The sequence below is a fragment of the Mytilus galloprovincialis genome, chromosome 2, assembly GCF_965363235.1.
Source record: "Mytilus galloprovincialis chromosome 2, xbMytGall1.hap1.1, whole genome shotgun sequence".
In the NCBI taxonomy this organism is placed as follows: Eukaryota; Metazoa; Mollusca; class Bivalvia; order Mytilida; family Mytilidae; genus Mytilus; species Mytilus galloprovincialis.
This window is the reverse complement of record NC_134839.1, coordinates 22831593-22858813: the sequence shown is the minus strand read 5'-3', so window position 1 is coordinate 22858813 and position 27221 is coordinate 22831593. Positions and strand designations below refer to the sequence as shown.

At 32.3% G+C, this 27221-nt stretch overlaps 1 protein-coding gene across 3 annotated transcripts in view; it reads left to right on the top strand.

Annotated features, from left to right (window-relative positions):
- The first annotated feature begins 7202 nt into the window (after nt 1–7202).
- The window catches only part of LOC143063162 (breast cancer anti-estrogen resistance protein 3 homolog), a 55590-nt gene continuing 35571 nt past the window's right edge, over nt 7203–27221 (top strand). Inside the window, exon 1 of one of the 3 annotated variants that reach the window (XM_076235148.1) lies at nt 7203–7225. In XM_076235148.1, the coding sequence (XP_076091263.1) occupies nt 7218–7225 (8 nt within the window). In that variant the 5' untranslated portion in view covers nt 7203–7217. Of the gene's footprint in view, nt 7226–16402; nt 16505–18937; nt 18993–27221 lie in introns of those variants that run through there. The other 2 variants (XM_076235147.1, XM_076235151.1) reach the window with 2 other exon arrangements.

Below are 27221 nucleotides of genomic sequence, written 5' to 3'. Positions count from 1 at the left end.
TAGAGTTGTCTCATTGGCACTCATACCCCATCTTCCTATATCTATTGGTTGGATTGTTGTCTCATTGGCACTCATACCCCATCTTCCTATATCTATTGTCAATAGAGTTGTCTCATTGGCACTCATACCCCATCTTCCTATATCTATTGTCAGTAGAGTTGTCTCATTGGCACCTATACCCCATCTTCCTATATCTATTGTCAGTAGAGTTGTCGCATTGGCACTCATACCCCATCTTCCTATATCTATTGGATGGAGAGTTGTCTCATTGGCACTCATACCCCATCTTCCTATATCTATTGGATGGAGAGTTGTCTCATTGGCACCCATACCCCATCTTCCTATATCTATTGTCAGTAGAGTTGTCGCATTGGCCCTCATACCCCATCTTCCTATATCTATTAGATGGAGAGTTGTCTCATTGGCACTCATACCCCATCTTCCTATATCAATTGGATGGAGAGTTGTCTTATTGGCACCCATGCCCCATCTTCCTATATCTATTGGATGGAGAGTTGTCTCATTGGCACCCATACCCCATCTTCCTATATCTATTGTCAGTAGAGTTGTCTCATTGGCACTCATACCCCATCTTCCTATATCTATTGTCAGTAGAGTTGTCTCATTGGCACCCATACCCCATCTTCCTATATCTATTGTCAGTAGAGTTGTCTCATTGGCACTCATACCCCATCTTCCTATATCTATTGGTTGGATTGTTGTCTCATTGGCACTCATACCCCATCTTCCTATATCTATTGTCAATAGAGTTGTCTCATTGGCACTCATACCCCATCTTCCTATATCTATTGTCAGTAGAGTTGTCTCATTGGCACCTATACCCCATCTTCCTATATCTATTGTCAGTAGAGTTGTCTCATTGGCACTCATACCCCATCTTCCTATATCTATTGGATGGAGAGTTGTCTCATTGGCACTCATACCCAATCTTCCTATATCTATTGTCAGTAGAGTTGTCTCATTGGCACTCATACCCCATCTTCCTATATCTATTGTCAGTAGATTTGTCTCATTGGCACTCATACCCCATCTTCCTATATCTATTGTCAGTAGAGTTGTCTCATTGGCACCCATACCCCATCTTCCTATATCTATTGGATGGAGAGTTGTCTCATTGGCACTCATACCACATCTTCCTATATCTATTGTCAGTTCGTTTCAGACTTTTGAATTTCACTATGATTTTAGTATCTTCCGCCTATCTTTTACATAAACAGTTAAACTGGTAAGGAGATTTTTTAGATTACAATCTATATAAGCCATATGCATCTTTGTATATACTAGAGACATAGTTTACTGATCATTGTAGGCATTTATGCATGGCTTTTGATTGGATGATACTCACAGTATTTTATAATGATTTTGTTTACAACCGACAGTATTGCTCATATTGAAAATTTCATGTATTTTTTTCAAAATATGGCGAAACTGTTGGTATTTAGTTGATTTGGAGTGGCAGTCTTCTTGGATTTTGGATAGAAAAGTATGAAAACCACTAACTTCTAACAGTTTATTTTTACAAAATGCTGGTCATGTAGAATATGTCCGTCAACCAATCAAATAAACTCAAATAACTTAAAAGAAAATCTAAACAATTGTCACGACTGGTTCAATTTGTGCTGAACGTTATTATTTGTTAAAATATGATTCAATATTCCGATATCAATATTAGTTTTGAATTTTCACAATGTTATCAAAACCCTTGATCATATATCGTTTATCGATACATAACTGAATATTTTAATATTTAAAATATGACTACAACAATAGGTGTTTTATAGTTATTATTTAACATTTAATTCCACCAATTATTGTTACTTACTGGTGAAGTACATTAATATACTGGTAGGCATTAGTAGCACACCGGTTTTCTTTTATTTTGTGTTACTGAAAAAGTATTGTCCATCGATGTACAATTTCTTGTTTCTGCATCTTATACAAAATCAAGTTATCAAATACAAAAACAAGAAGATGTGGTATGATCTGCCTATGAGACAACTTTATAATAAGTCAACTGGCGTCTATGTGGATATTAAATATTTGTACGTAAATTTCATAATTTCGATGAAAACACACACATTTTTTTTTCATTACTGTCTAAAATTCAAAATCTTGGAAGAATACAAGAAAAAAGTCGAAGGAAACATGTTGATTTAAAAAAGCAGCCTTGCAGATAGCATATAGATTTTCAAGTGTCAAAGACAAACTGACAATGCTACAATACGGGATTATTTCTTGGTACAATTTACCAGTGGTAACCTGCATGAAATCATTATTGGAATCAAACTGTTTTTCTGTTTATTCATGAATTTGTTCTAAACAGTTCTGTCTTTTCTGTTTAGGCCTGTTCTTTTCTTTTATGTCACATTGTGTTACTGTAGTCCTTCGTAGGTTTTATTTAGCTAGCTGTTAAACCAGGTATAATCCTCCGGATTCTCTGGAAAAAAATCCTGTACTAAGTCATTCTTGAGTTACTCGGCAAATTTAGGTGAAAAAACCCTCAATGCTGCGTTTTCAGTGAAAAACATAACAAAGTAGAATACATAACAATCATTAGCAAATAGGAAATATATATGCGTAAAATCAAATAAAAAAAAAAAATAATATGATAAATGCAATTTTCAAAGTTTCCAGCATAATTCAGAAAGTTACTTTACAAATGTTGACTTTTCCAAACAGTGTTCATTATGTGTTGTTTATTTTTGTTTATCGCCAATATAAAAATATGGTATACTGTTTTTCTCCTCTGTTGAGGCATATGAGATAAATATTTCATATCGGATGTATCCCATTTGGCGTCCGACGTCCATAAACTTTTCACTTTTTTTTTTAACTTTTACTTGAGAACCACTTTAAAAAAAGGATCAATATATTAAAATTGTTATTTTTCTCCATTGTTGAAGCATATGACAAAAAGATCATAACAAGTCATTTTCATACAGCCTTCTGCATATGGGCTGATATTGAACTTTGGACTGATACGAAAAATGCCATGTTATAATCCGACAGTATACATTATCCAACAACACTTCTAAAAAATCTGTAAGATATTACTGTAGTTGGAAACACATTTTGGATGATCACTATAAGTAAGATATATTGAACACTATACAGCACGTCTTGCTGAGAGCAACTTAATTACATAGGTATATACTTAGTGGATATAAGTAATACTTCACATCACAATACCGCAGGATAGATTTTAAACATTCCAATTACAGTCTCATTCTGAAGGACTAAGACAAACATATTAACCTAAAATAACTAATAGTAGTGGATTTTTGCATTTGAGGAAAACTTAGCTAAGGGTTATAACTATTGCAGTGTTATACAAAGACAGAACGATCCAGTTAAGGTATGTTTAACTTTTAAAAAAAGTATTCCTTTTAAGTTCAGAAATATTTAACTTTCAAATTATTTTATGAAAAATATAGAATAACTACGTGACTGTAGTTAAAAGAGTTGCGACAGAAAATTGACACTGAAATAAGACATGTAAGAAGTAGAGTTTTCTCATGATTTTCTAATGCTTAAAATTGATATGTTACTGCTATGAATATCATTTTATTGATATGAAAGAGGTTTCGTCAATTTTCCCTGAATTAATTTCACATCCCAATATTTTTTTCAAAAAGTCTTTCAATCTTTACTAAAGTATAGAATTCATGTATTTATTCATGTAGTAACAACAATGTGGCATATTTCTCAGGGAACTAATTAAAACTAAATATTTTACGACTAAAGATGGCCCCAAACTTATATATTGGTAGTTTAACTTTTGGCTTATCATACTTATTACAAACATAAACTAGAGGATCTAAAGAGCCTGTGTCGCTCACCTTGGTCTATGTGAATATTAAACAAAGGAAGCAGATGGATTCATGACAAAATTGTTTTTTGGTGATGGTGGTGTGTTTGTACATCTTACTTTACTGAACATTCTTGCTGCTTACAATTATCTCTATCTATAATGAAGTTGGCCCAGTAGTTTCAGTGGAAATGTTAGTAACATTTTACAAATTTTATGAAAAATTGTTAAAAATTGACTATAAAGGACAATAACTCATTAAGGGGTCAATTGACCATTGCAGTCATCTGGACTTATTTGTAAATCTTACTTTGCTAAATATTATTGCTGTTTACAGTTTATCTCTATCTATAATAATATTCAAGATAATAACCAAAAACAGCCAAATTTCCTTAAAATTACCAATTCAGGGGCAGCAACCCAACAAAGGGTTGTCTGATTCATCTGAAAATTTCAGGGCAGATAGATCTTAACCTGATAAACACTTTTACCACCGTCAGATTTGCTCTAAATGCCTTGGTTTTTGAGTTATAAGCCAAAAACTGCATTTTACCCATATGTTCTATTTTTAGCCAAGGCAGCCATCTTGGTTGGTTGGCCGGGTCACCGGACACATTTTAAAACTATATACCCCTAAATGATTGTGGCAAAGTTTGGATTAATTTGGCCAAGTAGTTTCAGAGGAGAAGATTTTTGTAACAGATTACTAAGATTTAAGAAAAATGGTTAAAAATAGACTAAAAAGGGCAATAACTCCTAAAGGAGTCAACTGACCATTTCGGTCATGTTGATCATGACTTATTTGTAAATCTTACTTTGCTGAACATTATTGCTCTTTACAGTTTATCTCTATCTATAATAATATTCGAGATAATAACCAAAAACAGTAAAATTTCCTTAAAATTACCAATTTAGGGGCAGCAACCCAACAACGAGTTGTCCGATTCATCTGAAAATTTCAGGGCAGATAGATCTTGACCTGATAAACTATTTTATTCCGTCAGATTTGCTCTAAATGCTTTGGTTTTTGAGTTATAAGCCAAAAACTGCTTTGTACCCCTATGTTCTATTTTTAGCCATGGCGGCCATCTTGGTTGGTTGGCCGGGTCACCGGACACATTTTTAAAGCTAGATACCCAAATGATGATTGTGGCCAAGTTTGGTTAAATTTGGCCGAGTAGTTTCAGAGGAGAAGATTTTTGTAAAAGTTAACGACGACGGACGACGACGGACGACGGACGACGGACTACGACGACGGACGCCGGACGCAAAGTGATGGGAAAAGGAACATTTTAATAAAAACCAAAATTGTGATGCTTTTTCTTTTACTTAATTGATTTTTGTATAGGTAAGGGGTGTCATGAAAAAAATATCAAGATAAACCTATTACCTAATTCAAGAAATTATCAGGGTTGAGTTCAATATCATAGCAGCTACGTAGCTGCTAGGATATTGAACTCAACATAGCAGCTACGTAGCTGCTAGGATATTGAACTCAACATAGCAGCTACGTAGCTGCTAGGATATTGAACTCAACCCTGATGACTTCTCATAGGAGTTACTACCCAAAAATGACCTTTTTTTTCTACTAATTTTGGTTTGTGGCCTTTTATCTTAAAACCATAAATGCACCGGTGTATCAGACACCAAAAAAAATCATCAATACAAGAACTAGAAACCTGCAAAAAAAAAAATCGATACCATTGGATGATAACTTGTAGGAGTTATGGCCCTTGAAAAACTATTTTTTTTTTGTTACTTATTTAAGCGTTTTTGTCTATTATCTTGAGAACTAATAAAGATAGAACATGTAAAAAGGATAAAAGATCAGCAATACAAAATTTATTAAAATTCTACTATGACCGAAATTATTGGATGAATTCTTATGCCGGAGATATCCCTCTCAAAGTGGTGATTTTTTTCGACAGTTTTAAGTGTATGGAATATTATAAAATATGATAGATACGTAGAAAGTGTAAACATGAACATCGATGCATTACAATAAAAGTAAAAATAGATATCGAAATGACGAATTAGTATTGGTTTCTAAGGAAACAAGATGCTCTTCTGTTAATAATTCGTCATTATTATACGATTCGAATTGTACCTTTATATTGAATAAATCCATACATAGACAAATCAACGATAGGTCACGACAACGCATGAATTCAGTAAAGAATCATTGTATTAAAAAGTTCAGTGGCAAATATTACACGAACCAGAACATATATATTATTTATTTCCTGTCGCAGGATCTGTATTTTTAAAATCTGATCAACACGATGATTTCTTTTTATCTTGCTAAAAAACTTTCCACCGTATTTTGAGCTTGGTTTCAGAAACTGTGCATTGTTATTGGTTTTTGTGCTTTTGTCACTTAGTACCTCGTTATTTTAGAGTTTTCCGTATCTATCCATCATGTTATATAGGTACCATTGGAAATACATATATAAAAAAGAAGATGTGGTATGATTACCAATGAGAAAACTCTCCACAAGAGACCAAAAAGACACAGAAATTAACAACTATAGATCACTGTACGGCCTTCAACAACGGTCTAAGCCCGTATACCGCATAGTCAGCTGTATAATTTTTATAAGTTCCGTAAAAAAGCCTTCAAAACTGTGATACAAAATACATTATTTATGGTGTCAACCAGCCAATGTGTTTCCAACTTTTACTTGATGAATGTTCTCAATAACCATACTTAGCACGATAGTCGGGATATAACATGTCTAATTATTTGAAAAATATTACAAATATGGTTATGAATAAATTTGTTATAAATTGTTTTTCAAATAATCGGTTTTCTGGAGAAAATTAACGTAGTGATCGGAAATTACGACAGAGCAGCAGGAAAATTGAGATATAAATTGAAGCGCTGCAGGTGCTTTTCATATGGATACATGTGATAAGAAGAATATCAGGATTTTCCCTTAAATTTTGTTAATCATGTATAAGGCAATTGCATATATCTGACACAATACAAAAATATATTGAAGCTCCAAAAGGAAGCAATGTCTACATGTTATACCGACAATTAAAATGTAAAAAATGTAAAAATTGTAATAAAAGATATGTATACAAATATATGTATACACAATTTACATCCAATTTTAGCTTAAAAAATCGGGTCGTGTGTGGTCTTTAAATTTTATTTAAAATCCTCTTGTCTCTTAAACAGATCGTTTATGCTGACTAAAATAATAGATGTTAGGTTATTTTGATGAATGGTATATGTGAAGATGATATGGTGGACTGACAAAAGACCCATCATCCAGATCAATGAACATGTATTGATAGTTCAGTTTCTGTGTTAATTCGTAGATCATATAGAATACAGTTGGATCATTGGATACTCTGTGACACCATGCTTCCCGAGTACAAGATGAGAAGGTAATATTGTGCATGTATTTATTTGTATTTGATGTTGTGGTTGCTTTTAAAGTCCAAGCTAATTAATCATACAACATTTGACCAACGAATGCTAAAAATATAGACAGGAATTGGCGGAGGCCTATAGTTATCAAAAAATGTCAAATCTGGAATAGACTAAATGGTTAAAGTTATGTTGGTGCAATTTGCTTTTATATGTTTCATTCTTATGTATATCTGTATGTCAGGTGTTATCGCAAAAATATAAGAAACAAAAAATTCGAAAAACGAAGTCCCGGATCCCGGAAGGGTCAATCCCGAAATCCCGAGCTTAAAAACACCAGATCCCCGAGTCCCGATAAAGGTCCTTCATCCCTCGATAATGCTTAAACATGTTGCTTTATTATTTTATAAGAACAATATTATTTAAAAGGGAGAGAAGCCGATACCAAGTCGAAAGAAACAGTCATAAGTCGAAGGAAAAAAAGACACCACCATATAGCAAAGCATGAAAAAGAATGCCCAGTATACTTCTTTACACTAAATCCCTTGGATGTATACTGGTTGATAAATTATTCTAGGAAAGCAAAGTTCATTTATTAGTTGATATTGGCTTCGACTTACGATAACAGCTCCCCTGAGTAAACTTCCAGTACTCAATATATATATATATATATACGAGTCTAAATTGAAAACTACGTTCAAACCTATGATTGCGTTGGATAAAAACCGCAATTTTTATACGTGTGCATGTAAAACAAATTTCGTTGTAGAAGGGTCTAAAAACAGCACAAACAACATGTCTCTGGTTCTTCTTCTTCTTCTTCTTCTTCTTAGCTGTCTGCTTATTCTGCCACTGTGTGTTGCGCATGAAAGTCCAAAGAAAATTTAATTATATTTACATTTTGTGAAAGTTAAAATCCTATATACAGGTGCTCTTTAAAAACAAGTGTTTTGTCTATTTTGTTAGCCGAGCCTTAAAGCATTCAAGACTCAGGGCGGTGGTAGTGGAAAGTGGTAAGGTATTCCATTCCCGTATTGATTTTTGGATAGAATGACATTTTCCTTATATCAGTTTTACAAAGTGGAACCTGGAAACATCCAGGACGAGTTGATCTTGATGCTCGGCTTGTTGGAATAAGCCTTAATGTTGCATCTATATCAACTAGGCAATTAGTAATTTTGTACTTCATGCACATCATTGTTGTTGATCTCCTCTCTTCTAATTGTTGCCACTCGAGTTGCTATATATCATGGCGTCTACTGATGATGTGTTACGGTATTTGTTGGTAACATACCTAGCCCCTCTGCGTTGTACCATCTCAATTTTTTCTTGTTGTTTTGTTGATGGGGGTCCCAGACTACGCTTGCATATTCTAGTGTTGGTCTTACTAATGACTTGTATGCATGTTCTTTCAGTTGTTTGTTGTTGATGTTTAGATTTCTTTTTAAAAACCCAATAGTTTTATTTGCTTTTTGGCAGATGTTATGTATCCGATACTCTCTCCAGTACATGGCCATGCAGGATATATCTTTTGTGATTGGATTTCTTTTCTTGCTGATGGTCATGACATTGCATTTGTCTGCGTTGAATTTCATGAGCCATCGTTGTTCCCAGTCTGATAATTTGTTCAGATCCTCTTGCAGTGTTGTGGTACCTGCATCTGATGTTATTGTTAGATAAATGATTGTGCCGTCGGCAAACTTTCAATCGTGTTCTAGATCGAACCCCCTCTGGCATATCATTAATGTAGTAGAGGAAGAGTGCTGGTCCAAGGGCTGAACCCTGTGGTACACCTGATTCTACGTCAATGAAGCCAGAGCTTACACCTTTAACCACTACTGACTGTTGTCTACCACTTAGGAAACTCTGGATCCATCTGCTGGTTTTTCGATCAATCCCGTATTGCCTTAGTTTATGGATCAGTAGTGAATGGCTTACTTTGTCAAAAGCCTTGTCAGAAGTCCATGAATAAGCAATCAGTTTGCTTTCCTTCGTCCAGGTTTTGTGTGATATCATCTATGAACTCGATAAGTTGAGTTTCGCATGATATTTTTTTGCGGAACCCATGCTGCATAGGATGTAGGGTATTATGTTTGTCCGAGTGAGTCATGATGTTGCTGGTAATTACGTGTTCCATGATTTTGCAGGCTGTACACGTTAACGATACTGGGCGGTAGTTTTCTGCTTTGTATTTTTGGCCTTTTTTAAAGATAGGACAGACGTTGGCTGATTTCAAGTCTATTGGTAATTCTCCAGATTCATATGACTGTTGAAAGATGATGCTGAGTATTGGTGCTATTTCGTTGGCTAACTCGTTTAGAACCTTAGATGTAATTTGGTTTGGTCTGAGCTCCTAAACATAGTTCGTATTTAAAAGACGATTTGCAATGAAAAATTTACAATTATTTTCAAATCCACTGTAAATTAATACAGTTTTACCATTGATAAAAGTACATTTGACCTTTGATTTCCGGAATTTTAAAACCGACACTGACTTTACAATTATATACATCAAAGAAGACCTAGAAGAAGAATGAAATTTAGTAACAGGACTTGTAAAATCATTTATGTAATATAAACTATGTATTATTGATTTCAGAATGGTGGAAATGATGTTTCATTATCTCAGTGGATACATCTGACCCTACCAACTGCAACATATTGATTGGACATGGAGTCACTATGCATCCTTCATAAATTTTTGTAGAAATAATACCCCCCCCCCCTTTTTTTTTTACAAAAAATAGAAAAATAACACATTGATAAAGGAAATGCATATAACAAAGAGGGGAAAATATCAGTCTCTCAAGGTCTGAAAGATAAAGAGACATCCATGCACTTCCATAAAAAAATATAAAAAAATGGGGAGGTGCTGTGGGTCCATATGCCCTTCTTTCTTTTAAGTACAGACTTCAAGTTCTCATGGTCAGACATAAGCTGTCTCTCACCAAAACTTTAACTTTAAGTTGATCATACTCAAGTAGAGTGATCGGTAAAATTACAAGTTAACAAAAGGATTTTATGGAAAAACCTTTGTGAGAGCTTTACTCAGTTCAAGAATTGAGATGACCAGTTCCACTCAGAAATTTTCTCATTTTCTCAACAAATTTTTAGCAGAAACTCTATGAGTAATTATTCTTATAACATATGAAATTCAGGTTGAGCACCATAGTCTCAAACTTAATTTTCTCTTGTAAGGGAGCTGCCATTTGATTTAAAAGGGGGGGGGGGGGGACTTGTTGCATGGAAACAAACTCCCTTACAACAAAAAGCAGGTTAATAGTTAAATGCTGATTTTTTAGGTAAATTTTACAGGTATGATGACTATTGAATCTTGCCAATAAGTGATAGAATTTACATTTAATCTTGTATTTCGCATTTGTTCACAAGAAGGAAAATATTCATCATAATTAAACTGTCTGAGCACAATAACATGGAGTAATGCAGGCATCATGTCAAAAGAAATTGGGAAATTGCTTCCATGGGTACCAATGTATAAAAGTAATTCATGTATGACTAAAAATACAGACATGAAGTTTTAAATATATACACTAGATACAATTACATTGTACTTGTTTTCTCTTTTATTAACTGCATTTTGTCAACTTTCGATGATAAAAACAGCATTGCATTGAGACATATTTACGTTATAGTATATGTCCATAACGTTGTAGTATGGTATTAGTTTTCTGTTTTGCTTTTTCCAATCATATTGTGTTGTAACACGATGCCCTTTATGGGTTCTTGATTAGATTAATAAAATTCTTATCTTATCTTATCTTATCTTATCTTATAGTCCAGGATCAGTAATGCATCTGTACATGCCAGTGATATTGCAACACAATGACAAGGGAAAAAAGGACATTTAAAGGTCAACATATGGTTTTTAACAACAGAGTATTGCCTATACAAGATGTCAAGCCAAAGATATTTCATTTATACTATGAAAAGACTTGATTTTGACAGATATTTGATAGTCTCTACTTAGTCCTAAGATTTGACACACTTTGAGCATGTACATATGTTTATTAATGAAGATCATATTACCATTCAGACGTCTTTATTTTTATGTTTTAACTGGGTTGCTGTCTCACTGATGCATGTTTCACCTTAATTTTTTTGAAGATCATAATAGAAAATTATAGAGTATGCAAATAATTGAAATTTATCATTTACAGAACATACCTATAGTAATTAATACTTTTTTTTAAAGAAAACAAAGGAAGAACACATAGTCAAATTGTTCTTGGATTATAAGTATTTAGATATGTCAATCCCTATTGCTGATTCATTTTTTGTTGGGGGATTCCATCTACTTCTGAAATTGACTGGACCACTGGTTTATGTGGTCTGTTGAAATCATGCAATTATGTCAATCCCTACTTGGTCATTTATTTTGTATTGGTGGCTTAAAGTTCAGGTGAAGATATATACAATATTCAGGACCATATTCTGTGTTTCTCACCATGTCGGTAGGCTTCAATAATTTTGATTAGAATGCCTTTGAAACTTATCCATCAGAAAAATGTATTTGAATTATGAGTGCACTATTAAGTGAACCTGAGGTGTTTGGTTGTAGTTATCTGATGGTCACAATGCTTCACTAACCAGATATTTATAGAACACAAAACTTTAAAGGAAGGCAATCTTTTCATTATTCATTAGTATTGACTATTGTATAAAAATGTATGCCAAGTTTACAGCGTATAAGGTATAAAAATTAACCTATATGATACTAGTTTAATCTGGTAGGATAAAGTGGTCCAAGGACACAGTTATCGTCCTTTGGTTTTCGTTGTCTACGAATATAGTCCCTAGTGTAAACAGTGTATAACTTGCATGTCTTATTTGATACACTTTCCCAATTTATTTCTTGATATTAAATGCATGAAATATCAAGTAGGGGGATGTAATTACATGTAAAAAAAAATTGGGTGCTGAATCTTTATGTTAAGAAGTAAATTGGTCCAGTTCTAAAAGGTCAAATTTTAGCACGTCTGAAGCTGTCAAACTGAATTTTACACCCCCTTAACACAGAATTGTCAATATTTTGAGTTAGAGCTGGTAGAAGTTTCTATAATTTTGATATTATTTGTCTCACTGGTAGTACACTACACTGTAAAAATCTTTTTGAGAAAGAGCAGGTGCGATTTTTTTAATTTGAATTTATTGTCTAAAAGAAATGCACTACGAAATAACTGTGTTCTCGGGCCTAAGAGATGGATTCCTGAAATCTAGATTCTGTACTTTGGCAACTTTCCTGAATGATTTGCTGGTTTCAGTTTGTCAAAATCAATCAAAGTAAAGGATTTACATCTTTGGTTTACAGAAATTCTGTTAAAATGTGCCATTTTGGCATTCTACGGCTATAATAAGCATTTTAAAGCAGTTTACATTTTATGGCTAAGAGGCATGCTGACTTTCTATCTGACAGCTTTTTTGTTCCTGATATTTGTGTTTCTATGATTAAATCAAATTTAATTAACCATTTGTGAACTCTGGATATAGAGAAAAGTAGATTATCACAGAAAAAAAGTGCAGATATTTGTATTCACGGCCATGGTTAAACGGCCTAATAGATGTATGTAAAATGTGAAGAGCTTTGTACATCAAATCTGTAGTCCATCACAAATATTTCACTAAATCTGTAAAAAAAGCACTTTATTATACTCAGTACACCTTACTCCTTTCATAGGCTACCATTTTTTTTCTCTGTATGATAGTAAGTGGTCCAACTTTATGCCTATTAAGGCTAAAACTAAATGCAAGTTTTCCATTGAAAAGTGAAAAAACTGGCCATCAGACCATATTGTTTCTAAAAAAATTAAAAGCAAGAGTCCTTTTGCAATTAGACTTCTTGTATCATAACCCCTTAGCATAGAAATGAGCAAAAAGTTACACATTTTCATTTCTAATAGCTTCTGTGTGCATTTTTATATGTCAATATGGGCTACCGCCTAAATCGACTCTAAATAATTCTCAGTACTACATGGCCCAAGACCATTTTATACTCATGTGGTATGCTTTTTGACACTTTTCTATACATTTAAAGTACATTTTATATATATGAAAGAATAAATTAGGCATAAAAAACTTCAAAATCTTCAAATTGGCTGAGAAAAATGCATATTTATATAAGGCGTCCCTAAATTGGAAAATCTCTATTTTCAGGCATAGGCTTATATAAATTTAACTTTGGAATAATTACAATACATCTGATAAATAAAAGAGTGTTCAGATGCTTTTAATACTTAATATTTGATATTCAAGAGCATTTAAAAAGCAAATTTTTGCAAAATTTAAAATTTTAAGGCCAAAATCTTGACAGTTGAAGATATTTGATTTACACGTCAAAAATAAACATTCAAATGTCTATATTAAAATGACCCTAGTGTCTCTAATATATGTCATATGGCCATGAAACTTGGCAACCTATCTCACAATTGCCTAAGCTTAGGTTATGCAAAGTTTTATAAAGATTGGTCAAGTCTTTCTGTCCTATTAGGTCCAAGGACACAGTTATCGTCCTTTGGTTTTCGTTGTCTACGAATATAGTCCCTAGTGTAAACAGTGTATAACTTGCATGTCTTATTTGATACACTTTCCCAATTTATTTCTTGATATTAAATGCATGAAATATCAAGTAGGGGGATGTAATTACATGTAAAAAAAAATTGGGTGCTGAATCTTTATGTTAAGAAGTAAATTGGTCCAGTTCTAAAAGGTCAAATTTTAGCACGTCTGAAGCTGTCAAACTGAATTTTACACCCCCTTAACACAGAATTGTCAATATTTTGAGTTAGAGCTGGTAGAAGTTTCTATAATTTTGATATTATTTGTCTCACTGGTAGTACACTACACTGTAAAAATCTTTTTGAGAAAGAGCAGGTGCGATTTTTTTAATTTGAATTTATTGTCTAAAAGAAATGCACTACGAAATAACTGTGTTCTCGGGCCAAGTGCTCCACATGAACTGTAACCTTCTTAAAACTCTAGTCCATGTATCACAGGTAAAATTAAAAAGGAAGGAAGTGACCAATATCATGAATAAATTACTTTTTGAATTTGGGATTAAAGACAAATTGCAAACACTAAAAAAAAAATAACCTTTACTGTACACTTCAAAGTTGACTTTCATAGAACATACTTTTCTGTTTTTTTCTAACAAAAAAGGAGAATTTTAATGAATGGGCATACCTTGCAAGAAATTTTTGGAAAAGACATTACTAAGTTGTATACATTTGTAACTTGTGTCGTATCAATTTGTCATTTAGAATATATAGTTGCTAGTTTTAACATCATTTTATCTTTGGTGGAAAGTTGTCTCATTGGGTTTTGATATTAATATCTTATTATTATATAGAATAGGAAGACCAAAACTTATAAAATCTTCAATACTAATTTGTTTTTTATTCGTTTTGATAGTTATTGTTAGATTGTCTTGTTGACAAATATCTTATTTTATTCATATAAAAAAATAAATGTATTTAATTGCTCATACATTACTTCATGTTTGATTTTTAATATAGATCTAGATGTATGTAGGGAATTTCTCGTAGTTGTACTTGTTTAATATAAAGGTCACCAGGTTAGTAGGGACACATTTATTTTGGGAGGATGATTTGTACAGTATACAAACATTTTAAGTTTTCATATTTTAGATTAAGGCTAACATTAATAACAAAAAATGTTAAATTATTAAATCAAATAAAAATTGACTTAGATTTTACCTTTGATGTGACTGTCTAATGGGGGGTAAAGGCAAACTATGACATTTTTTTCAACAAAATCGTAATATCAGAAACAAAATATGTGCATTAAAAATACATTAATTATAACAACATAAAAACTGAATAAAACCTCTAGTCTTTAAAAAGTATTTAATTCAAAAAGTTTGAAAGATATACATAGAGCCTGGCATTGTCCAATTGCAAAACAATACGATAAAACTAAGTTTATTTAGCATTCAAATGTATTCTGTCACATACCAAACAACAATAAATTGAATTGTATGACTAAATAATTATCTTACAATTTTTATTTATACCTTTTAGATTATAAATTTTTCTCCACAACTTTATTGTTGCCATGATTCAATTAAATTTATCAGGTTTTATAAAAGTTTAATTTAAATGGAATGTTGCGAGTGCATTGGTTAAATATAGGAGTTTTAAAATTTTAAAATTTGTGATGTGGTCAGATAGGTGAAAGAGTTATCAGTTCGACATCAGACAAAATAAATAGAATTAAAAATGTGGAAGTGTCCGCGATGTCTGGGGTAACTGGTTTGTTATCTCATGTTAATGTGTCTCCAGGTACTTTTTACAGATAATTGTGTAACAGTACTGATATTTTCATATAAAGGTCGTCAAACTGGACTTTTACTTTCTTTTGTGAACATTGGATTAATTTTGTGGAAACTACTTTTACAATTCACCGAAAAAAATGATAAATGCATTTTAGGGAATTTTTATGAATACCTGTTGGGAGAGAGGATTTATTCTGGGTAAAATGTGGATCTAACTGTATTGTATTGTATTGAAAAGTGATTGAAATATAGGATTTAATGATAAATTTTAATATGTGTCACTGTGGTAACTTTAGGTCAACTGGAGTGGTTGTTATAATAGAGTTATTCATACAAAAAATACTCTAAAATAGATAATTTGATAACCTTTATTCTTGATGATTAGAAACTATTGAATTTTATGTACACTTGTTAGTAGATAAGCTAAGTGCTCTTAATATTATCTTTATTTTTTATGAATGAAAAAAGTACAGTTTAATCCCCTAACAGGTGGATTAATTTTACATAACAAAATAAGTGAATTATGACATTAAAAGCTGTAATATCTCCAAAATTAAGTCATTATTTGTGAAAGGACATGGATTTACACCTCAGGGTGCTTGTTGTGCCAAGACACCACGATTTTGTAAACAATTTTGATATCAGACATATATTTAAAGTAATTTACACTTTAAAATGGATTTAATGATGGATTTTCACCAAATTTGACAGCAATGAAGTATCATTAATGGAGCTGATTTACAGATCATATTACTATGTATTAGAGTTGAAATAATGTGATAAAAGTACAGTTCAAATGTGAGGTTATAAATATCTTTTATTGGAGCATAAAGAAGGAAACTTAGGATAAAATGTATTAGAGTTGAAATAATGTGATAAAAGTACAGTTCAAATGTGAGGTTATAAATATCTTTTATTGGAGCATAAAGAAGGAAACTTAGGATTCTTATATCTTCATGATGTATGCTGTAGACAGACTAGAGAAAAAGTAAGACAATTCAGACATTATTGGGTACCTTTGGTCGTTATTCTTTAATGCATTTATGTAATAGCATCTTATTGGGTTTATACATTGTATTTACCACATGGCTTGGTGGCCCAGTGGTCTATGTAGTTTAACTATATATAGCTACTGTATCACTAGCCAGTCAACACTGAGGTTATGAGTTCCAATCTTAATTGATGAGGATTGGAAGTTTTCTTACCAATGTCAGTGGTTCTGATTGAGCACTCTGGCTTCCTCTGGACACCAATAAAACAGTCAGCCACTAAATAGCACTAGTAGTGTTGAAAGTGGTATGAAACGCAAATGATTGTGTTTCTCTAGCTATATATATAAAGTCTATTAGAAATGGAATGAAAATGTTGACTAAAATTTTTACTACTGAATGACAATGTTAATCTGTTAATGGCAAATCATGTATGTCAACATGGTCAAGATTACATGTTTGATGAAATTTACTCATTGAATTGGGTTCTTATCTCACATTCCTCTTGTTAATGATATTTTTTTTCAATATATAATGAATACAGTTAGTGCTAGTTCAAAAACCATGAGTTGAAAACAAATGCTTCAGAATTTTAAGCTTTAGAATTAATTTTTCATATGTGAAGGCATTTATTGGATAGTGTTCCTAAATGTAATTAAGAGATTCAAAATACTTGTTAAAAGAAAGCTTAAATACTGAATGACTGAAACTGATGCTCTGAATCGCTTTGTTTTTTCTATATGTATATGCAGGTACTGCATCCTGCCTACCCATGGCCAACTAAGTTTCAGAAACTGACATTATCATCAGAATTCTCCAGGAAAAGTTATGCCTCTATTAAACACAACTCAAAGACTTAATATATAGCTCTCTCTCTCTCTCTGGACAGAATACTATTATCAGCAACAGATTTAGTACTTTAGTAGGTGTGTAGCAGGCCTGTAGCCAGGAACTTCCAAAGGGGGGTATTTGGCCTCAAAAACTGGACTTTAACAGTCACAATTCGAACAGAATGTTGACTTTAACAGTCATTATTTGTTTTAACATGGGATATGGTACAAACTGTAGGAGCAGATAAGTTTCAGTAAATATCACTTCTATGATTTTTTGGATTAATATCTAAAACTTTCCTCAAATTGATCTGATGATGTTTTTTGTTGATCAGCATATTATTGGCCAAAGTACCATCTTAATGACCTTGTAGACTACAAGATAGATTAAAGCCACTATTAAGGTCAACATAAGACTTCAATAATGAGCAAACCAAAAGCTCTAAAGTTTGTGACATGACAAAATATGAAATAAATCTACACATGATCTAAGAGGTTATAAAAAATCACAAAAGCATCCGTCTGGATACTGATTGTCTCCTTTTTACAAAAGAATAGCACATACGTATGAAATGTTTTCTTGTTGTTTGGTGTTGAATTACTTTTATGCAATAATAAAGTTATGATAATTATTTCTATGTTAATATTTGAAACTATTTTGAAATTTTTGATAACATTCAATTAGAATTATCTCCCTTTGATCAACAAGTTGAATGCTTTTAATGATGGGACAAACAAATGAAAAGATCTGGGGTAGGGTCAAAGTAAAAGGTCATATCAGCAAAAAGATAGACTGTGTAAGAAAATTTGGTTTTTAACCATGTATATCCAACCATTACCTGTCTATGAATATAATAGTTTGATATGCCTGCATCTTTGGAAGATAAAATCATTTTATGTCAACAAGGTCAACAAGATGGTACTTTGTCTTATGGCGTTCCTGAAACTTTTAGTGTTATCTATTCAACCTGATTTGACTTTTAAGATACTAAATACTTAGTTTAATGCAAAGTCACAATATTTACCCCAATACTGTGAATTATTACCGTAATGCTAGAGCACTATATCTTTCTTGGATTCTGTTGGTATAAGCTAGGTGAACAACAAATTTAATTGTTCATTAAAATGCAAATTTTCCATAGGCTTGTACGCAGAATATTTGAAAAACTCAAATTCTAGTACATTTGTATCCATAAAAATATAAATGTACCTGCATCAACGAAAATTGGTACCTACAAAAAATAATGCATCCACATAATAGGGACAAAAAGTTTCATGTTTAATGTATTGATGAAAATGAAGATGACTAGAAATCTCGCTAGAAATTCATATTTTAATATCACCAAATCATTTCACTTTGGGCCTGTTAGTCATATATCTTAACAGACAATACAGTTATTTAACTTGTAAGTGTCTATCATGTCTATACTTTAACAACAAAACTTTTAATCTTAAATAGAATGTTTTCTTTCAATATACGTGTTAAATGTTTAATGTCCTTACAAGACATGTGTTTGGAAGCCTTCAGGCTGTCTTATTTCATGTTTCCCTATAGTCTGCAATAGGTGTTATATTTATAACTTCAGTTAAATCCATACTGAAGATCAGACAAAGGGTTTTTACTTTTTATGGTGGTCAGTTTTATGAGGTGTTGAAGGTAATATTGTTTTTTTAGTTTTATTTTATGTATACAGTAATTTGAAACCTTTCTAAATGAATCTCTTTTTGAAAAGGAATTAATTGATATTGTGCTGTCATTTGTTTTAGCACTCAGATATTTTAAGCTTTCAGTATTAATAGACGTTTGGTGTTTAATCTGTTTTAGGTATACATAATGGTTGTTTCACTACATCAAGTGTGATACCTTTTAACTCTGAAACAGCTAAATTTTAACATAGATTAAGCTTGCACAGGGTATTTTAGAAAAATTTAAATTTCAATCTAAGGAGAATTATTTCTTATTTTACAAGATTCTGTGGTGGCATCTGTTTCTCTTCTGATTGTAAGATAATATAAAGACAAGCAGCAAATATTATCTTTCTTTTCCAAAGATCTGCAAAAAGGAAGTGTTCTTTATAAGTGACATCATCTAGCATTTTGTTGTGACTCACAATAGCAAATTAATGGGAAAGTAAAGTAATTTGATTATTAATTAGTAACCATTGAAAATTTGTTTAATTTTGTTACCAAAACTTGGGATCACAATAAATTTCTTTTATAAATTTCTGTAAATCAAATCGTAAATTTAAAAGCCAAATTTGGTATCACATAGTTTTGAAATTACGGTTGAAATGATATTGAGCAATGTGGTTTTTTTTTGTTTTAGATCAGGAATTGTAGTCTTACAACTTTTTAAGGTCTGACCAAATATCTGGTACACTATATATATAGCTACCATATAATTAAATGAGTATACTTTTTGCAGAGTCTGTTTTATTTGTCACATTTTCAGGGTTTCTCAATTGAAAGAAAAAAAATGTGATGTTGAAATTATTGGCATATGTATTATTCAAACAGGTCCACTTAACCTGTGATGTGAAAGATTAAACCTTCATAATTAGTTCACTTGACCCAGAAGTGTAGAGACCTTTAATCACAACACTGAATTTGTCTTTGTCCAGAAACTTTTTAATACATTCCTTTTCTCAACCATTGGACCAATTTGAAACAATCTTGGGCACAGTCACTCTAATAAGGTAATTTAAGCAATTTTTAACATCCTTATGCAGTCTTTACATTAAACTTTTGTAGTGACAGGGGGGGCGGGGTGGCAGGGAGCCTGGCCTCCCCTTTTTGGGAAAAAATTTGATTGCTTATTTAGGGAATCACTGAAGCGTGACTGGAGCGGGCCCCCTCTTATGAAAATTTCTGGATCTGCCACTGGAATATGCAGGTTTTCAGCAATCCATGAAAATTTATACACACGAAAAATAAATGAATCCCCAGTAGATTAGGAGAAATTTTTACAGACCAGAGAAAGATTGGATTTTAAGAAATTAAAAAAAATTGTTAATTTGGATGTTAACTTGCTGATGTTGGGAGAGTTCTGCCTTCTGCAGTCAACAAGTTCTAGAATCCTTAAAATAATTCTCTTTAAGGCGAAGTTCCCTCTTACCCTCATTCCACCTGACCCCTTTGTAGAACCATGGAAGTAATATTTAATATTACATCCATGGTAGAACCTACCTTAACTATTCATTTTATGTTTCTTCCTTATTGTGCATGAACTATTTGTCACTGGACATAAAGTAAGCACCAATCAATCAATTAAATAGACTCTGCAATATATTCCGTAAAATCTTTCTGGGACGGACTAATGTTTAATCACAACTATTTTATCAGTCTGCACTTGTTCTGTGTACTCAGTGGGTCAAGCTTTTTATGACAGCTTAGTAGGTGTAATATCAATGTTATCAGAATATTTCTAAATATTAGATTTGAATATTTACATAGTATGATAATAGGTTAGAAATGGTGCTATTTTATGGTCATTAAACCCAATAATACTAACAAATTACACTTTAATATCAATACACAGTATGACTATTATTATAATTTATAAAAGTGAATTATTTTTTAATATTAAAATGGATTATAAATGCCTTTGTTCAGATATAACATAGATAATTTTTTGAAATATTACATTGTAATTGTTAAAGGTATGCTTGTACAATGAACAAAGGTAAGAATCAATTTAACATACTGTGGATTCAGATATTTTTAGTGGATACCATTTGTTATGGATTGAAGAAAAATTGTTTGTTCAAAGGTTCATGGTTTGGCAAAAGTTAGCATGCGTAGGCCTAAAGAAAATTTACATATTTTGCTGAACATTTGAATTTGTGATATTCATATCTACAAGATCAACCGTCATAATATTGGTACCAAATGAATTGATAATGAATCAAGCATACACAGGCAATATTTTCCAACGTGTGTTTCATGTTTGTGCTCATCACGTGAGAACAACGTTTTTCACACGTGTGTATCACACCGCCGGTTAAACGTTTATATCACATGTATTTTACAAACATGATATTCTCACACGATATCACGTTAATATCATGTAGCAATATACACAACGTGAATATCACGTGTGACCAACATTTTGATCACGTGTGACCAACATTTTGTTCACGTTGTGCTCATATAACTTAAATATTACGTTTCTGCTCGTTTCACGTTCTACTCATGTTGTGTGGACAAAGTGAATATCACGTGATTCTCATGTTAAAATCACGTTGGAAAATATTGTCTGTGTAGTGTAAAGATTCTGTTTTGTCCCACCAATATAACTATTACTTCAAACTTTTGAAACAGGTTTAGTTAAACCAACAGCTGTCTGTTTTGAAGTGATTTTCCAAAGTGTATGCAGTCACTTAAAAAAAGGGTCTCTCATAGACCACTGTATTAAAGTACTAGCAGATCAAATAAATGGTATATTGATCCAATATTTGAGGCATTTATCTAGAAATTCTTAAAAAAGGTGTTTTCTAAGGGTTCCATCTGGAAAAGGGGGAATGCCAATCAGTCAATTTTGCAATAATATATACATGTACAGTGAAAATTTTCAGAGTGTATTTTCCCTTGCAGCAAAAATTACCCACAATGAAACTTTAACCTGCCTATTTTGTAAACAAAACTTGAAGAAAAGCTGACATCCCGAAAATAATGATATATATTTTTTGGATCAAGTATTTGATTCCAAAAGCAGCCAACAATCACTATGTAAATAAGATCTAGATCAAGTCTTTTAATGGATACTTAACCTTGCAAAATTAATGTTTAATTGCACTTTATAATCCCTAGTTTAAGATTAGGTGTAATCTAGGGTCAAGTTGTAATATTAGGTGTCAAATCGTTCAATTTGGATTGTTCACATGCAAGATAACAGCATGGAATTATCAAGGTATGTTGGCAAGCTTTGAATTCTTATGGAAAAACATATTATAATTCTGAATTCATATAGAAAAAGTGTCATAGTTATGAATTCTTATAGAAAAATTATATTCCGTGGTATTTGTCATATTTTTGAGCTTGAGCAAAACTGAAGTAATTTAAATTACAACCATTTAAGAGATAGGACCTTTGGTTTACTAAACAAATCTATGCTTCATGATTGGTGTAGGAAGCCAGTCTAGACCAGAATGCAGAACCTGTGTCCACCCTTGTCTCCTTGTATTTCAGTCAGATTGGCTGGATGCCAGAGTAACAGCTGAAGACATACCTAAAACACTTATGTCATTTATCACTTTGTGAGCTAAAATGAGAAAAAAATCAACCCACTAAATCAAGATATATTTATAAAAAAATAACTTGTTATGGTACTGAATATGCATGTAATAGTTGCCACTGGGCATCAAGCAACATGCATGTTTTTGTCATTGTCCAATGAAAGTCAAGTAGTATAAGTGATTACTTAGTGCACTGTTTGAAGATATTGATCAGCAGTGCTATGCTAACAGACATGTGCAAACATGCAGGTTTAAGTTAATTATAAGCATGCACTGATTTATAAGTTGTTGATGTTTCTGCAACATACTATAGGTTAGAATTTAATCAGCATTAAACACATCAGCTAGTAAATAATTATCCTCCTTGTTTGTGGTAATGTTTTCTTTCAGTAGAGTTTTAATCATTGTGCCGGATATCCTCACATCAATTAGTTCATTTTTCTTAGATGATAATGTTCTTTTTGAAGTTACAGCATATAAATATGTCGATGAGGAGGGGGTTATTGAAATCAAGGTTATACAAACTGAAATTTATAAACTAAGAAAAAACAAACTTCTGTATACTTGTGTGTGTGTTTTTCAAATATACATGCAATGCAAGAAGAAAACTTTGAATTGTATTTCTTAATTTAACATTACCTAGAGTTGTAATACCAATAAAATTATTGTTGTTTGTAATTTTGATTATGGTATATCTAAAATTCAATAAATCAAGGCAGGGATTCAGAAAGCGAAAATAGATTACTTTGAAGAATCAAGACTATGGAAGGGAGGAAGTTTACTCCATTCTTTCACATTCTCTGGGATCTATAAACTCCCATCTTTTCCATCATACTTTTGATTATTTTCTCTATGTTCTAGGTTCTTCAATGAAGATACTTTGTACTTTCAGATTATTTTCCTTTGTGAAGCATGTTTTTGGTCACTCAATGTTTGAGGGGGAGGGGAGCTTCTATCCAAGATTCTCTTTGCATTCACCTATTTAAATTGATGTATTACATATGCTGCGATACGTGCAGATTTCCATATAATGTTTCAATGTAACAAATGGCTTGTTGTTAAAACATCATCTTTTTTCTGTTTTATCTTGTACAGTTTTGAAGGCTCATTTTTTTCATTTAAAGATAAGTTCATCTCAGTAAAGATTAAGCAAAGAAAGAACTCTCATCCCAAATTTTAGTGTCCTATATCATCCATGTTAAATTTACCCAAACTGAATATAAGATTACTTAATAAAAATTTATAGCTATTGTCAAATTTTTATTTTTTTCATCTAATCTCTGATGTCTTTTGTTAACTCCCTTTATGTATTATAATATCAATTACATATAAATACCTTTATGTTAGGGTAGGCTAGGTCAATGTTTTAAATGTGATATCATTTTGTAGAAAATGTCATTAAGTAAGCACTGATTTAAGGAGTGAGGGATTTGGATTCATAAGAGTAAAGGGATTTGGATCCACGAAAAGGTTGAGGGATTTGGAAACAACTCAGTGTTAGGGGATAAGATCAATCAACAGGTTAAGGGATTGGGATTCACAAAAAGGTGACGGATTGGGATATACCAAATAATTCAGGGATTTGGATACACTTAAAGGTAAAGGGATTGGGGTCCCTCAAAGGGTTTAGGGATTGGAATCCACCAAAGGGTTTAGGGATTGGGATCCCTCAAAGGATTTAGGGATTGGGATCTACCAAACAATTGAGGGATTTGGATACACTTAAGGGTAAAGGGATTTGGGTCCCTCAAAGGGTGTAGGGATTGGAATCCACCAAAGGGTTTAGGGATTGGGATCCACCAAAGGGTTTAGTGATTGGGATCCACCAATGGGTTAAGGGATTTGGATTTACCAAAGGGTTACAAGATTTTAAAACAACTACCACAAAACAAAAATATTGTATAAAATTGACATTTCATGCAGGCATTTGATCAGCCTTCTGGTTTATCTTGTTTCAACTAGATTCTGATAGGGTGTGGTATATATTGATGCACATGTCTATCTGTGTATTGATGTAGAGGATGAATAGACAACTGCTGCACTTAAATATTTTTATTTTTTTGGTTTCCTTTAGTCTGTTGAAGAGTTGTGACTGGTTTGGATGAAGTTCAAAACTGGCTGAAAGTGTGGCAATGTAGGTCAGACGAAGAAAAATGTTTACCTAATATCGTGCAATCAACTCTTCTTACAGTTTTCAACCCAGATCCCTTAAATTTCATAGAAAGATTACATATATGTTGAAGACATTATTATAGAATTGTTGCCTTTTTTGAAATGCATCAAGCTACTTTGGAAAGAAGGAAACACCTAAAAACCATAAATCACTATTTTTTAAATGAGAAGAGATATATAGTACTACATTGAGGTAATATTGTGACTGTCAAAATAGGATTTCACAAGATGATTTACATGAGAACACAAGCATGAAGTTAATTACAAATTTGAATTTGCAGTAATTAATAAGTTCAGTATTGCAGTATGGCATTCACAGTGATTGCATGAAATCTGCCTGATAATCAGAATGTTTGAAAAGTGATGATACCCAAGTATCAAACTGTACACTACTTCCAGTCTTCTTGCTGAAGGTTCTGGTTTTCTTTCTCTATCAATGAAAACTGACCGTCATAGAAAATGGCTTTTATTCGTTCATTGTGTGTTAATTTGCGTTTTTTGATTGAGTTAAGCCTTCCAATTGGTATGTTATAGTGTGTTTCTATACAACCGCTTCAATTTTTTGGTTGTATATTGTTATCACGTTGGCATCAGCGTCGTCGTTGTCGTCGTCATCGTTGTCATCGTCGTCCGAATACTTTTGGTTTTTGCAATATAACTTTAGTTTAAGTTAATAGAAATCTATGAAATTTAAACGCAAGGTTTATGACCACAAAAGGAAGGTTGGGATTGATTTTGGAAGTTTTTGTCCCAACAGTTAGATTAAGGGGCCAAAAAGAGCATAAATAAGCATTTTCTTGGTTTTCACACTATAACTTTAGTTTAAGTAAATAGAAATCTGTGAAATTTTGACACAAGGTTTATGACCACAAAAGGAAGGTTGGGATTGATTTTTGGAGTTTTGGTTTCAACTGTTTGGGAATTAGGGGCCAAAAAAGGGCCCAAATAAGCATTATTATTGGTTTTCGCACAATAACTTTAGTATAAGTAAATAGAAATCAATGAAATTTTAATACAAGGTTTATAACCACAAAAGGAAGGTTGGGATTGATTTTGGGAGTTGAGATCCCAGCAGTTTAGGAATTAGGGGCCAAAAAGGGGCCCAAATAAGCATTTTTCCTGGTTTTCGCACCATAACTTTAGTATAAGTAAATAGAAATCTATGAAATTTAAACACATGGTTTATGACCATAAAAGGAAGGTTGGGATTGATTTTGAGAGTTTTGGTCCCAACAGTTTAGGAATAAGGGGCCCAAAGGGTCCAAAATTAAACTTTGTTTGATTTCATCAAAAATTGAATAATTGGGGTTCTTTGATATGCCAAATCTAACTGTGCATGTAGATTCTTAATTTTTGGTCCCGTTTTAAAATTGGTCTACATTAAAGTCCAAAGGGTTCAAAATTAAACTAAGTTTGATTTTAACAAAAATTGAATTCTTGGGCTTCTTTGATATGCTGAATCTAAACATGTACTTAGATTTTTGATTATGGGCCCAGTTTTCAAGTTGGTCCAAATCAGGATCCAAAATTATTATATTAAGTATTGTATAATAGCAAGAAATTTTCAATTGCACAGTATTCAGCAATAGCAAGAAATCTTCAATTGCACAGTATTGTGCAATAGCAAGAAATTTTCAATTACAGGAGTGAGTATTGCGCAATAGCAAGAAATCTTCAATTGCACAGTATTGTGCAATAGCAAGTATTTTCAATTGCACAGTATTGCGCAATGGCAAGAAATATCTAATCGAACAATGTGCGCAATAGCAAGAAATTTACAATTGGAGTTATCTTTCTTTGTGCAGAATAGTAGTTGAATCAACTTAAATCATTGTTTTATACAATATACAATGTATATTCACTTTTACTACCAACTGATAAATTAAAACAATCTTTACCATTCAGTGATAACAAGCACTTTTTTTACATTTTAATATTTTATGATGTATTTAAATGAGTAGTTATCGTTGTAAACTCCATTAGAAATTTGAATTGAGATCAGTTTTGGAATAAGGAAAAGGGGGATGTGAAAAAAAAATCTTTCTCATTTCAGATTTCATAAATAAAAGAAAATTTCTTCAAACGTTTTTTTGAGAGGATTAATATTCAACAGCATAGTGAATTGCTCAAAGGCAAAAAACAAATTTTAAGTTTATTAGACCACATTCATTCTGTGTCAGAAACCTATGCTGTGTCAACTATTTAATCACAATCCAAATTTAGAGCTGAATCCTGCTTGAATGTTGTGTCCATACTTGCCCCAACCGTTCAGGGTTCAAACTCTGTGGTCGTATAAAGCTGTGCCCTGCGGAGCATCTGGTTCTATGTTGTGATGTTATACTATTCTTTCAGAAAAGGGAGAAGGTTTGGTCCCATTAAAACGTTTAATCCCGCTGCATATGTTTGCACCTGTCCTAAGTCAGGAATCTGATGTACAGTAGTTGTTGTTTGTTTATGTAATTCATACATGTTTCTCGTTC